The sequence below is a fragment of the Thalassophryne amazonica genome, chromosome 7 (genome assembly GCF_902500255.1).
Source record: "Thalassophryne amazonica chromosome 7, fThaAma1.1, whole genome shotgun sequence".
NCBI lineage: Eukaryota > Metazoa > Chordata > Actinopteri > Batrachoidiformes > Batrachoididae > Thalassophryne > Thalassophryne amazonica.
In genome coordinates, this window is record NC_047109.1 from 69,198,901 (window position 1) to 69,215,172 (window position 16,272).

Below are 16,272 nucleotides of genomic sequence, written 5' to 3' on the forward strand. Positions count from 1 at the left end.
CCCTTAATTAGAATATGGAAAATGAATTAGCAGTGCACTTGCGTAAAATTATTAGTGTCCCTGTAACCAGCAGGAAACATTGTGATCATCTTTGGCAAAATCTGCTGCAACTGAAGCAACTGACTCAGGAATTCAGACACTGATGCATTATTGTTACCGTGAACATTAGCCCTGGTTCCTCTGGAGCATTCTGCCTTTTGAATGTGACTCCTGCTGCACATGGTAGCCATGGCTAACATGATTAGCATTTCTTTTAGCTTAAAAGCTATCCCATGCACAGGACTTTTGTATTTAGTTTTTGGATGGTGGCAAATGAGCATCTGCTGCATTTCATATCACACACTGTATGTTTGGTTTTGCTTGATCTTCAGCAAATGTTGCATTTCCCTGACCTCAATGCACTCGTCTTTTTCTCCACAGCTTTATTTGAACTGGTGTGATGGTAACTTGCCAAGCTCACCCCTCGTAGTAGTAGATGCTCAGTTCTCTCCAGGTGATTTTAATAATTTTAGAATATATGAAAACCTCCTTTGTCACAATCTGCCCTGAGGAGGTGCAGTGCAATTTATGGAAAGATTATGTTTCCCGTTTTGTTAGAAATGTATACAAAACAAACTTTGTGTGGACAAATGTAACATTTGTGTGAGGTCAGACTTCAGTATTTCCTGCCGCTGGCAGCAGAACAGCGTGACCAAAGCAGCTGCTGAGCCACGTTTGTGGTAGCCGTGTCTGTGACAGCCGTGACTGGGCTCCGACCCACTGGTTTTCCTGTTATTTTTGCTTTTTAAACTTGCTTGTCTCTTTCTCCACCTCCTTCCACAGCTTGGCCTCTCAGTCCAACTTGCTGTTTGGCAGGGAGGAAGGTCTCTGCTGGTACTGTACTCTTTCTACTTCAATCACACAGCTACAATACACTGCTTTTCCCACAATGTTATCTGCACTTTCTAACAATTACACTTGTGTGCAAGACTCTTAAAAAAAAAAACCCTAAATAAATATACAAAAAGTCCAAACATTAAAATTATGCTCCTGCTAAAATATCTTTTATTTTGCTATAAATAATAGCAATAGGTGCAAACTGAAAACGGGATAAAATCAGTGTTTTAAAACCGCATTTCTTATCGATATTGTCTGCAGTTTCATATGATAATCAGGTTGTTAATTAATCACTACTAACACATTTCTTTCTGCTTTCTGAAAGTTAAGCGAGTAGAGGTCTTCATGGATCTAGTGGGTTCTAGGCATGTGGAGATTAATCGATACGAATCGATATCTAGATACAAACGTGTGCGATGCAAGTGCATCCATTCATTCAGTATGCATCGAGTCAATTGATGATTGGTAAAATGGCGTATCGCTCGCTGCCTGCTTGCATCGATTTTTCTTTTTTTTTTTTTTTCTGATGCACATTGAATGCACCACGGACTGTTCGGGACACCGGAGCACCTGTTGGTTTTGAGGGTGTTTATAGAGAAAATAATTATTTCTCTACGTTGATTGCAGACTGCAGTGAGTCTGCTTGAAGCAACAAAGCAGCGCTTCAAACCGCTGTTTGCTGGTTCTCTGCTTCTCTGATTTTCAGAAGCGGCAAGTCCACTGGCGTGAGCACCAGCCAGTGCGTAAGCTGAAGTTGTCCATCAGGTAAAGGAAATAATAATAATATCCTCTCTTTTGTGGGACTAAGTGCGTAGCTCCGAAAAGCCGTGCAGATTTTGGTCGAAATTAATAACTTCAGAACGAATCGCCGTTTTAATTCAAATGACACCTCTTTCCAAACATTATAATACAAACAATAAACTACAACTGACCAAAAACATTTTTTTTCCCCAAAATGAGATGTCCTCCGTTTCTTATGAATTACATCCTGACATGCAGCGCAGCCAGCTGTAAGAGCTCAGCTCAGAGTCTGTGGAGTTACATTTAATATCTGAAAGAAAATGCTTTTGACAAAAACTACAGATTTTTGTTTATTTATGTCCAGAGATCTAGGATCCACCATGTACGTCAAGGATCCAGTGACCATGTACAGATTTTATTGATTTTTATTTATGTCCCTACATCAAGGATCCAGTGAACAATTTGATATTTATTTTAAGACTCAATAAAATGTTGACATAGAAAACCTATAATGCCTACTTTTAATATACACAGAAAATTCACAAGAGGTATTAATAACGGAATCGATAAGTGGAATAGATAATGGCATCGATATCTCTAAAATCTTATCAATGCCCATCCGTAATCGTATCGCATCAAATTGCATCGTATCGCATTGTGAGGAATTGAATCGCCATCAAGTGCATATCAAATCGCATCGAATCGGGAACAGGGGTGAATTGAATTGCATGTATCATCTTGTATCGCTATATGTATCGTATCGCTGGTAGTGTATTGAGGTTTGTATCGAATCGTTTTCAGTGATGAGATTCACATGCCTAGTGGGTTCTCATGACCCAGGATCCGAGTTGCATCATTCCAAATATCAGACAATCTTGTTACGACTGCTTTGAATCTGTTGTCTGGTCTCATATCTGTGTGTGCATTTTGCGATCAGACAGCATATCCTGTTGGCAGTGATCCAGTGTTCGTTGCAGTAGAGTGAACAGCAGTGCAGTAGAATCCATTCATTTTGAGTAAAATGAGCTAGCTGGGAGATAATGCAATGAGGATGAGAGACATGCCAACAGTCAGAGAACAACCTGTGTCAATTATGCAGCACTGCACAGGGGCTCCAGCTTGAACACACGATGACCTCAACTCCAAGCTGCTGAAAACTTTGCAGTGTTGTATTTGTATGATTTGCTGCTGAGGCTTGCTGTTCATCTTGCTTAAAAACAAAAAAGCAGCATCACTCCAGTGTGACAGTACACTGGTGCACAGAGATGAAGTACTTGAAAGTACTGAAACAGTGCAGCATTTAGTAAAATGCAAATGTCATGAAGATTTCTTACAGTCTGGGCTCAAGACTCTATTATATAAATAATGAATGTTTGAGTTCAGTGGTACAAATATTTCACGAGGTGAAAGCTGGAACATACCATTCAACGAGGCAAAAGCCGAGTTGAATGGTATGTTCCAGCTTTCACCGAATTAAATATTCGTTCCATTTAAAGAATGTAAAAACATTCATTATTTGTTTATATAATGGCTAAAATAGATCCTTGTCATTTGATATTTTATTAATTTATAAACAACAGAAAAGGCACTTACATTTTGGTGTTCCACTGCTGCTAAAGTCCAAATTGTGACATGTAGTCCCTTGATGCTGTGCACTGACTTCAGACTTCCATAAAAAAAAGACTTCATGTAGTTCCTCAGTCCTGTGTGTGTGTGTATGTGTGTGTGTGTGTGTGTGTGTGTGTGTGTGTGTGTGTGTGTGTGTGTGTGTGTGTGTGTGTGTGTGTTACAAGAACTAGCACTGTCAGTTAGCTCAATCAAATCGTCATCTCACTTGCATTGTTGTCCTCACACAACCGCACACAATCGGCGCTTGTGTGCGCGTGTACTACAAAAAGATAAAGACTGTGTACTTCTTTAGTGCAGCGAAAACAAAAATCAAGTCAGAAATTAGTCCAGCTTATCATTCTAACTTCCTGCAAACAGCCTCCAGACTGCTTACAGCGCAGTGGATTTGTTTTGTGTGTGCGTGCGCGCGTGTGTCTGTAGGTCTGTGTATGTAGGTGTGTGTGTGCATGTGCGGATGCAGAGTGCAGTGTTACCAAACGTATGGAACCAAATTTGCACTCTAAATGGAACCAAACTGCATTCTAAATGCAGTGCAACACAAATGGAACGAATAATCCATGTCATGTGACATACAACCCCAATTCCAATGAAGTTGGGATGTTGTGTAAAATGTAAATAAAAATAAATCAATCAATCAATTTTATTTATATAGCGCCAAATCACAACAAACAGTTGCCCCAAGGCGCTCTATATTGTAAGGCAAGGCCACACAATAATCACAGAAAAACCACAACAGTCAAAACGACCCCCTGTGAGCAAGCACTTGGCGACAGTGGGAAGGAAAAACTCCCTTTTAACAGGAAGAAACCTCCAGCAGAACCAGGCTCGGGGAGGGGCAGTCTTCTGCTGGGACTGGTTGGGGCTGAGGGAGAGAACCAGGAAAAAGACATGCTGTGGAGGGGAGCAGAGATCAATCACTAATGATTAAATGCAGAGTGGTGCATACAGAGCAAAAAGAGAAAGAAACACTCAGTGCATCATGGGAACCCCCCAGCAGTCTAAGTCTATAGCAGCATAACTAAGGGATGGTTCAGGGTCACCTGATCCAGCCCTAACTATAAGCTTTAGCAAAAAGGAAAGTTTTAAGCCTAATCTTAAAAGTAGAGAGGGTGTCTGTCTCCCTGATCCGAATTGGGAGCTGATTCCACAGGAGAGGAGCCTGAAAGCTGAAGGCTCTGCCTCCCATTCTACTCTTACAAACCCTAGGAACTACAAGTAAGCCTGCAGTCTGAGAGCGAAGTGCTCTATTGGGGTGATATGGTACTATGAGGTCCCTAAGATAAGATGGGACCTGATTATTCAAAACCTTATAAGTAAGAAGAAGAATTTTAAATTCTATTCTAGAATTAACAGGAAGCCAATGAAGAGAGGCCAATATGGGTGAGATATGCTCTCTCCTTCTAGTCCCCGTTAGTACTCTAGCTGCAGCATTTTGAATTAATGGAAGGCTTTTCAGGGAACTTTTAGGACAACCTGATAATAATGAATTACAATAGTCCAGCCTAGAGGAAATAAATGCATGAATTAGTTTTTCAGCATCACTCTGAGACAAGACCTTTCTAATTTTAGAGATATTGCGTAAATGCAAAAAAGCAGTCCTACATATTTGTTTAATATGCGCTTTGAATGACATATCCTGATCAAAAATGACTCCAAGATTTCTCACAGTATTACTAGAGGTCAGGGTAATGCCATCCAGAGTAAGGATCTGGTTAGACACCATGTTTCTAAGATTTGTGGGGCCAAGTACAATAACTTCAGTTTTATCTGAGTTTAAAAGCAGGAAATTAGAGGTCATCCATGTCTTTATGTCTGTAAGACAATCCTGCAGTTTAGCTAATTGGTGTGTGTCCTCTGGCTTCATGGATAGATAAAGCTGGGTATCATCTGCGTAACAATGAAAATTTAAGCAATGGCGTCTAATAATACTGCCTAAGGGAAGCATGTATAAAGTGAATAAAATTGGTCCTAGCACAGAACCTTGTGGAACTCCATAATTAACCTTAGTCTGTGAAGAAGATTTCCCATTTACATGAACAAATTGTAATCTATTAGATAAATATGATTCAAACCACCGCAGCGCAGTGCCTTTAATACCTATGGCATGCTCTAATCTCTGTAATAAAATTTTATGGTCAACAGTATCAAAAGCAGCACTGAGGTCTAACAGAACAAGCACAGAGATGAGTCCACTGTCTGAGGCCATAAGAAGATCATTTGTAACCTTCACTAATGCTATTTCTGTACTATAATGAATTCTAAAACCTGACTGAAACTCTTCAAATAGACCATTCTTCTGCAGATGATCAGTTAGCTGTTTTAAAAAACAGAATAGAATGATTTTCAAATCCTCTTCAACCTATATTCAACTGAATACACCACAAAGACAAGATATTTATTGTTCAAACTGATAAACTTTTTTGTTTTTCTGCAAATATTTGTTCATTTTGAGATGGATGCCTGCAACAAATTTCAAAAAAGTTGGGACGGGGCAACAAAAGACTGGGAAAGTTGATGAATGCTCAAAGAACACCTAATTGGAAACAGTTGAGTGTCATGACTGGGTATAAAAGGAGCAACCCCTAAAGGCTTAGCCTTTCACAAGCAAAGATGGGGCAAGGATCACCACTTTGTGAACAGTTGTGTGAAAAAATAGTCCAACAGTTTAAGAACAATGTTTCTCAATGTTCAGTTGCAAGGAATTTAGTGATTCCATCATCTACAGTCCATAATATAATCAGAAGATTCAGAGAATATGGAGAACTTTCTACACGTGAGCGGCAAGGCCGAAAACCAACATTGAATGCCCGTGACCTTTGATCGCTCAAGCGGCACTGCATTAAAAACCGACATCGTGTAAAGGATCTTACCGCGTGGGCTCAGGAACATTTCAGAAAGCCATTGTCAGTTAACACAGTTCATCGCTACATCTACAAGTGCAAGTTAAAACTCTACCATGCAAAGCCAAAGCCATACATCAACAGCATCCATAAATGCCGCCGCCTTCTCTGAGCCCAAGCTCAGTTGAAATGGACAGATACAAAGTGAAAAAGTGTGCTGTGGTCTGATGAGTCCACATTTCAATTTGTTTTTGGAAATCATGGACGTCATGTCCTCCAGCCAAAAGAGGAAAAAGACCAGCCAGATTGTTACCAGCGCAAAGTTCAAAAGCCAGTAGTGCCCATGGCATGGACAACTTACACATCTGTGATGCCAGCATCAATGCTGAAAGGTACATCCAGGTTTTGGAGCAACACATGCTGCCATCCAAGCAACGTCTTTTTCAGGGACGTCCCTGCTTATTTCAGCAAGACAGTGTCAAGACACATTCTGCACGTGTTACAACAGCGTGGCTTCATAGTAAAAGAGTGCGGGTACTAGACTGGCTTGCCTGCAGTCCAGACCTGTCACCCATTGAAAATGTGTGGCACATTATGAAGCGCAAAATACGACAACAGAGACCCCGAACTGTTGAACAACTGAAGTCGTACATCAAGCAAGAATGGGAACGAATTGCACCTACAAAGCTTCAACATTTAGTGTCCTCAGTTCAAACGCTTGATTGTTGTTAGAAGGAAAGGTGATGTAACACAGTGGTAAACATACCACTGTCCCAGCTTTTTTGAAATGTGTTGCAGACATTCATTTCAAAATGAGCAAATATTTGCACAAAAACAGTAAAGTTTATCAGTTTGAACATTAAATATCATGTCTTTGTGGTGTATTCAATTGAATACAGGTTCAAGAGGATTTGCAAATCATTGTATTTTGTTTTTATTTACATTTCATGCATTGGGAGATTTGTTAAGGCTGCAGATCAAGGTGAAGATTTAATGTCAATGAGCCACAGAGAAGTGAATTATGCTGTAAAGCAAGACAGATTTAATTACATATATAACACTGATGACGTATATAAAATAAAGCAGTTATATATTTAAAAAAGCAGTTAAAGATGCTTTTGAAATGTAAAAAAAAATGATACATTCTTATTTAAAGCCATAAAACAAAATAAAAACACAAAATAGGTAAAATAATAATTTGTTTAAAAACACAAAACAAAAAAAACACATGGGGGCAGCGGTAATGCTCAAAGATGCTGTTGTAGAGTCCATTAAATTTCATTGTGAAATCTAATCTAATTTTATAAAGCTGCTATCTTCCATAATAAAGCAAACTTTTATCTCTGTATGTTTACATTGTATGAATCAGACTGTATCCTGATTGAAACTTGGTTAGAGCATTCTGCTCATATCTGCTCCATTAAATGTTAATAATTCACTGAAGTAGGGTATAAGAATCTAAGTAACTCACAATTAAATGATTACAAGCCCCCCCTCCTTTTTTTAAGGAAACACAGTCAATTTGCAAAATCACTAACAGCACTGTCCAGACGATGTAAAAATAGCCACTTTAATTACACTTTGGCTGTAACAAGAGTCACATCTGTCTTACATTAAATCAACTTGTTTTTGTTTTTTCATTGTTAGTGTATTTTTGTCCTCATAATAGCAGAGCATTTTGGGAGATGTGGCTGTACCTCACTGTGTCCATCTGTCTGCTTCTGGCTGCGTTAACCGTGTTGTTAGCGCTCTTGGGTAGCGTGCTGCTTTCGCCGTCATCACTGTCATCGGCCCGCTGACTCTGCTGTTTTCGCTCGCCATAGCAACAGAGTCCCCGTGGCACTGTCATCCATCTACCTGAGCCGGTCCGAGCCCGGTTGTGCAAGGCTTGATGAAGTGGGCACAGCGAGAAGCTGAGTGAGCCTTGCCAGTGCCGAGGGATTTGAGTGACTGTGCGTGAGCGAGGCAACGCAGCAGAATGTGAAGGTGTGCAAATGTGTTTGACAGCAAGAGGACATGCAGGCCTAGATCGCCTGCAGGACTGTTATCTCAAATTCCCCTCTCAGTCTGCTGGTAATTGAGGGAATATTTAAGGTACAGTACTGCAGATGGCTCATGATATGACATATTAGAACACACTCGAGGGGCAGAATGTGGTAATTGGGCTCTTCAAAGTCAGATTGACTGTGTCGTGCACAGAGACAGCAAGAGTGGGCGTACACTCACTATCTAAAAAATCCCGTTGACATCAGAGCAAGCCACAGTGCTGCATCAACAGCTGATGTCAGCCTCAGTGACAGTACGACTCAGCCTCCAGCCAGCACGTAGGACTGTGGCGGATCAGACACAGGTAGAAGCACAGACGGCGACCCTGACCCAAAGCATTTGCCATATGGTTTTGTCCACACATCAGTAATTACACCGTTAATTCATGTGTGCGTAACTCACGTTTTGTCTTTAACTTGCAGTCCATTTGTGGAACATGAAAATTTAGACTACTGTATAATTGATAGTTTTTTGGTCAACATCATTAAGTTGCGGTTTCAGATAACTCACGGTCCAATTTTGTGGACCCCAACTTGCGCGAGTTAACGGGGGTTCACCTGTATGTGCTAGAAGCATGCCTCGTGTTTTATTACAGTGCTCGAGCGCATCTTCTTTTCTCATCACAATCCTGTTTCAAGCAGACATGGGGTCAAATACTTTGCATTGTATTTAAATACAAATACTTTAGATTTTCGAATTCCAAATATAAATACTTTGTACTTTTTCAAATACAAATACTTTACATTTTGAGTATTTCAAATACAAATACTTTCTATGAACTATAAACAACAAATCAACACAAAAACTGATAAACCATTGACAGTTTATTGTGAAAATAGCATGACCAAATACTGTTGATAAGTAAAGGATTGAATGTTTATCACAAATTCACTATTATAATATCACAGCCAGTAATCAAACTATCACAATATGTATTCTGTTTCCATCAATATTGCATCCTTTTGTATCCACCATATCACAAAACAATAATAAAATGTCATATCTTCTCATCTCAGTATATAGTGTTATTGTATCTTTGAATTCGAAATCAGAAAATACAAATACTCCGAAAAATGTATTTAAGTATTTTCAAATACAAATACTTTTTTATTTGGCCCCATGTCTGGTTTCAAGCATGTTGCTCGGTTGTCGATGGGATTTACGCGTGTTTCATCCAATTCCGGCTAAGGTTCTGTCCACGTTTGGTGTAAAGACAAAATGAAACAGAGATCTGAGCATCTTTGGTTACTTTTATATGGCTAAGCAGCAGGATGTGTTGTCAGAAGTGATTCAATCTGACTGTAACAGTGTCCATGACCTAGTGAGCACAGAGTCTGAAACACAGCTAGATACCGGCTCATTTTCAGTTATAATGACAGAAATGACACCCTCATCAAGATGAAAAATCAAAACAAACATTTTTGTCCTCCACCACCCAAACTACACAGAGCTGTGATGACATTTTAACATGCTACAGTTGTTACCTTGATGGGTGCGGTTGCCAGTCAGTCTAAGTACCATTTGAGTGGATTAATGTGCACAGATTCACATACTCAACAAAAATAGAAATGCATGACTTTTATCATTCTTATTTTTTGTGCATTGAAACAAAAGAGCTAACTTTGTATATGCACACAAAAGCCTTATGTCTCTAAAATATCCCCACAAATTTGTTAAATCCACATTAGTGAGGTGTTTCACCTTTCAAGATAATCCATCACCTGACAGGTGTAGCATATCAAGATTAAAAGGCAGGATTATTGAACAGATATACCTTGGGCTTGTATGAGACTGGTGGGGTTTTCTCTTGGCCTGGTGGACTGCTAGCCCTATAAAACTGTAGGGGACTCACTGGACCAGTGTTTGTAAATACTTTAAAAATGAACAGACCTATTGGTCATGGCTACTAAATTTATGCAGTGGTAGATGCTAAACTGTTTACTGTTAGATCTTTTATCTATCTATCGATCGATCAGTCGAGAGAGAGAGAGAGAGAGAGAGAGAACAATTTGCAGATAGCTAACCCCTGTAATTTTATGTTCCACCCTAAATCGCTCAGACACCTTAAAGGAAATGTTCACTTTTTTGCAACCTTAGTCATTGAAAGATGAGTAATGGCAGCTTTAAGTGCTGTACTCACCTTTGAAAGATTTCAACATAAGCTTTTGAAATACCTATTTCACAGTGTCTGTCATGTGCAATGACAGTGCACGACTAATATAAAAACACTTCATCAAGACTAAGTGCATAAAGATCACCTTTGTAATGTAAAAGCATGATGTGTTATTAATCCAAACGGGGGGAAAAGTTCTAGAAAAAAGATTTTGCTGGTGAGTGACCAGAGAGTGTGCTGGTTTTCATCTATTTCTGCTTTGCATCATGATCACCATGTGACATAGGTGATATATAGGGTTGTCATGGAAACATGTTGGCCAATCGATCCATGTATTTGAAAATAAACCACAGTAACAGTGCCTCTCAAGATACTGAAGAAAAGAAGTAGATTATGAACTCCAGGATGTGATGTGAAAGTCTTTTATGTGCTTAATTTTGCTATGTGAGAATTATAGTGTAATATCCTCAGTGGCAACAAAGAATTCTTGAAAATAACTTGCATATAGAAGTGTGGTGCAGGTTCTCCTGAGACACATTTCACACCGTCTACTTGAAGGAATCCTAAAATATAAGGGTTGACATTTAAAGATTGTTTTGTGTTCTTAACCTGTGAGAAGATCATTGCACTGGCTGTTCTAGTATTTATCCAGGTACATAAATGTTTTAAGGTTATAAAAATGTGCTACTTTCCTATTTAATATGCATATCTTATATTGGCCAGCAGAGTGGCTCAGTGGTTAGTACTGTTGTCTCACTGTGAGATGTTTCCAGGTTCTCTTCTGGCCTGGTCCTTTGTGTTTAGTGCGCGTGTTCTCCTTGTATTTGCGTGGGTTCCCTCTGGATGCTTTGTCTACCTCCCACATCCAAAGACATGGGGTTAGGTGTGCCGGCAATGTTAAATTGACCATAAGTATGAGTGAGAGTGTGAATGTATGTCTAACCTGCTATAGACTGGCGACCTGTCTCAGGTGTACACAGTACCCTAGACTGGCAGCCTGTCTAGGGTGTACCCCGTCTCTCGCCCAGTAACTGCTCAGATTAGCTCCAGCCCTCCATTACAATTAAGTAGAATAAGATGGTATAGAAAATTAAAGAATGAATGGTTTAGATTGCAAGAGAAGCTTTAGTAGTAAGCTTGATCAGAGAATTTTAAAACACGAAACCTGGTCGATGAAAATAAAGTTAACAGAATTCCAACAAATCATGATTTTTATGAAAGACTTCTCAGATGCTAATCTTGTGCAACCTGGGGAATGAATGATGCTGTATAGTAAATGTGCAGGTTACAGATCAGTGGAAAAAGGCAGCAGATAAAGTCAAAATCAAGTGTTCAGATGCAAAACCCAGTGAGTTCACCTCATTAGTTTTCTTTTGTTTTTTTGTCTTAAGAATTTTTACCTGATGGAAGTTGTATACATCAGTAATTTCTTTTTCTTGGTATGAAATAGTTATATTGTACTGATTAAAGTATCACTTTAAAAAAAATCTAACACTCCCCCCCCCCCCCCCCCCCCCCAAAAAAAAAAAAAAAAAATTCTTAATTACCAAATTTTTATTTATATATTTTGTCATTTTCTACTGGTGCCAAATCAGTGAAGAATAATTGGAAACTTGAGCAATGAATGTGTGACATCTGGCAGGGCACACTGCCTTATGTTGGCATGCTAAAAGATGTATGGATCCTTCTCACGGTACCAAGCTGCTGTGGCTCTAACATGGCCAGATTGGCTTGGCCAACAACATTTACATTTCCCTGGTGGTGAAACTACAACAGGTTCATTGATTTCTTCAAATGTTTCCATGATTAAAGTACTTTTTTAAATTGAATTCAAATTACAAATACAGCAGTATTTGGCACTGCCATCTTATGCATCATGTGACCTGGATGCACACGAGAATTGCAAACAAACTCCGATGGCCATTTACATGGTTTTGCAAGCAAGCTGCATTTTGACTTGATTTACTGTTGGACTAACATGGTTTTGCAGCAAATTTTTTTGATTATCAGATACCCTGTAGTCCTTCACATACAATTTTTGTCATTTTTCATTGACAAAGTATTTAAGGGGTTTTGCATATGAACTTATGTTCTGTAGAGCTGTGAACTGCATGGTTTATGGACAATATGCTTTTCAGTGGCCTCTGTTTCATCTGTCCAGTTTGCTGGAGTCCACCTTCATCAGCTGTGGTGTATGGCATTATGCACTTTGTGACAGCTTGTAGTTAGGGTTATTGTGAGTTTTAGTCTTTTTAAATTTGTCTGTGCTGTATTCGAGTCCAAATGATATGGATTTTTTGGGGGGCCTATATGGTACTGATATTAGGAAGTAAAAGAATTTACAATACCAATATATCTGCTCATATACACATTAAAAATGGCAATGATTCCTAACATTTTGTTATCAAACCCTTATGACAAATAAATGTAATTGAGGCTTGACTTTTTACAGTTTAAACATGGACTTTATTATAAATACTCGTAAATATAACCAAAAACAACTCAATGTATGTCACACTGCTTTCATCTGTTTTGACTCTGTCTTTGTCTTGTCACTGTAAAATGCCCACTCTGATTGAAAATGAATGGCAGCTGATTGCTTTGTCTAAGGCACATTGCACCTGTCTCTTGCAGTAAACCTAACCAAGGGGTGATGGGGGTCTCAGCCATCCTTGACAGCATTGCAGACAATGTCGTCAGGGCACTTTCTGCTGGGCAAACTGTCATGATACCATTTCCAATAGCCAGGATTTTCTACATTGTTTATTTGGTAAAATAAAAGTTTCATTTCTGCAAAAAAGCTCATATCGGCCGATATTATTGGCCAACCAATATTTCGGTTGGGCTCTACACCATTTGTTTCATCCCTGCCAATAGTATGTTGTCTGCTTTGATAATGATACAGGTGCATTAGTTTCTTCTTCATGACTTCAGTAATATTTCTTTCGGTCTTGTTTCACTATGGGTTCTTTGTCTTTTTCTCTGTTCAGGCCGGTCAGCCACATAGCTCAGGGCGCTGCACTGACAGTTAACACCAACTCCAACATCAACATCAAGTCAGAACCTGTCTCACCAAACCGTGACCGCAGCACTCCCAGCTCCACCAGTGGAGGCACAGGAGGGCAAGCTCAAAGCCAGGGACAAGGGTTGGTGGCTGTCGCCTACCCTGCAACCCTTCACCTGGAGGTCACAGGCCAAGGACGCTCACCTGTTGACAGTCTCAGCAGCAACGGCAGCTCCTATGAGGGTAGCGACCGAGACGATGGAGCCCAGGGTCGAGGTGGCGGCCCAGACTTCCACCACCCGGCAGGCACTGGGGCCCAACAGCCCACCATGGTCGTCCTGCGGCCTACCTCTGCAGAGCCCCAGGAGCAGGACGGGACCAATGTGAAGAGAATGAGACTGAATACCTGGGTGACATAGAGAGATGGCCAGAGTAACAGATGGCACTTGTGGCTTGTGTACATGACTCCACCCACCAGCCCGACACCACAGTTTTCCTTCCCTGTGCGATCACATATACACACACACACACACACGAGTATATGTATACCAACACTAGCATGCTAACATATGTCACACATGGACACCAACATACTTCATGGCAGTGTCCATACATGTTTGAACTCTAATATATTTTAACATGCAAATCCCAAACGGTTGAGCCACTGAACCAGGGATCATTTGTCAAAACAAAACCATTAGGCTTAATTCACTTGTATTTCATTTGAAGTGAGCAAGACTGATTTTCCTTTTTCTCCTCTATAAAAACACACAAACTCCAGTGGCTAGCAAAACCCAAAATTTGTCCGCTTTAACCAGCAAGCCAACATGTGGGTTTCTTAGCATTTGGTTAGCATTCTGTGCTTCGATACGTCAGCACCCATTTTCTGTCGAAGACGTGACCGTGACCGCACTGATTGAGAACAGTGCCAACGAACTAGTCCACGTATGTGAACTGCAGTCGTTGCAGTTCTGTGTTTGTGTTCTAAGGGCCTGTTGATCTTTTTAAAATGTGGCATTCTGTCCTGTCTAGACTGTTGTTCTTCAGAGATTCGTTTTGGTTTTGAATATAAGACACTGAAGTGAGCAGCAATCTTACAAGTCAGGCTGGCAGCCATGTTGGCAGTACGTCACTTTTTGCCCTGACGAGATGTTTGGTTCTTCACTTAATCAGAACCGTGCTGACAAAATGCAAAACAAAGGAAGACGATTTGTTGACAAGGTAAAAGACTGCTTTTCTTTGAATCAGGGATGAGTTGCGACAGCTCAGTAACACGACGCAGAGACTCCTGCTTTCATTGCCACCATTCAGCTCAACATGCTGAGAAGTGTGTGTGTTTGTGCGTGTGTACATTTGTTACCTCAGATTTTTTTTGTTTGTTTTTTAACAGAGGACTTTGGCTAAATACTCACACTCAGATTCATCCTCAAACACACGCTTGCAGTGCAAACAGCCAAAAGTATTTTTGTGAAGCACCTTGTGTTTTGAAGGGATTTAATAAGCGAACTTTCACAGTGCAGAATTCTGAGGTAAAATGTATATAAGCAACCTGCATCCTTCATCGCTTTTGTGTGACTGGGATAAGTATTTTGAAGGTTATTTAAAAAAAAATGTAAAAAAAAAAAAATAAATAAAAAATACACCGGTGTATGTTTAAACAATTTTGGGCAGCTTTGCACCTGGCAGAGACTACAACAGTCAATGGGAATTGTGTATAGATATATATATATGAACTCTATATTTGGCTGGATATCCCATAAGGAATAAAAAAAGCAAACACTTTAATTCTCAGTGGATCAGTGCTGTTTTTATTACTATTTATTATCTGTTTGTGTATAAAATGTAATATGTCGACAAGCCAAATGAGGATGCTGTAGAGGAAGCAAGTGACGACGTAACTGTAGCGACTTGGACTGTTTTAAAGTGGGCAGTGGTTAAGACTCTGATAGAGCACACTTTACTCATGCAAACATAGGCACATGTATATCAGGATTTGACTGATGCATTTGAAATTAGTTTAAAATTATTGTCTTTTGCACTTTACTTAATTGGTATTTGAAACAAAATGGTTTTATTGTGTGTTAATCCCATCTATTTAGTGTTACTGTACATCCTGTACTGTTAAGCCACCTTGACATTTGCATGAATTTGATCCCCGCACTGGCACGCAATCTTGCGTGCCAATGAGTAAACGTGTCGTAAAGTGTGCGAGGCCCTACGTGCAATGACATGCAGTGTTTGCAAATCGGTTGCACAATGTTCACAACTAGAGGGATGCTTATTCGCCATCTTTGGACACTTTTCTGTCTTTTTGTAAATTCTTGCCGTCTGAAAGAAATGCAGGGCTGTGAAAAAAATTTCATCATGGGGGGGAGGTGTTAGTGTTTTACTCTGTAATCATGATTGTCACTGAGTTTTTAAAATGTCTATCGCAAAGTTTCTTTTTTTTTAACGACATCGTGCAAGTTTTATAAGACCGTGGCAGTCCGCGGACACTGATAAAAATCAGTGACCTCGGAGGAAAAAAAAGCCTGGCTGTTGAGACAGTTGTTGTAAAGCGAGACTGGTTGGTTGCTGCGGCGATGCTGTGTGTCTCCTGCACGAAGCTTTAGCTAAAGGTAGCATGTGGACATTGAAAACCTTTAGAGCGCTAAAGTTTTTAAAAGAAGACTTGTGCAGCATGTCTCTGTCACGGACCAACGTCAGACAGAGAGAAGATGGCGAGTAAGATTGTTTGAAAAAGTCTGATAAGGACAACAATCCGTGGAATTGTCGCTGGCTTCATCAACACACCTGAAAAGAAGCGATAAAAGTGAACTGTGCCCTCAGGAAACACTGTAAGAATTTTTCTCTCTGGAAAATAAACATTGTGGTGTTCAAACAGGATTTTAGAAAAGATTGTGACTTTTTTCATTAATCTAGACCTTCTTTCATTGGGAAAAAAAGACTGTGGCTTTGAATGGATTTAGGCTGCATGAATTTACACAAGAATGTAAATGAGTTTTTATTACTTTTTTTCATGG

At 39.8% G+C, this 16,272-nt stretch overlaps 1 protein-coding gene across 1 annotated transcript in view; it reads left to right on the forward strand.

Annotated features, from left to right (window-relative positions):
* Window positions 1-14,995, forward strand: part of mef2d (myocyte enhancer factor 2d) — a 297,569-nt gene extending 282,574 nt beyond the window's left edge. The window contains 2 exon segments of the mRNA XM_034174391.1: window positions 823-873; window positions 13,236-14,995. Coding sequence (XP_034030282.1) covers window positions 823-873; window positions 13,236-13,668 — 484 coding nt within the window. The 3' untranslated portion in view covers window positions 13,669-14,995.
* Window positions 14,996-16,272: the final 1,277 nt, after the last annotated feature.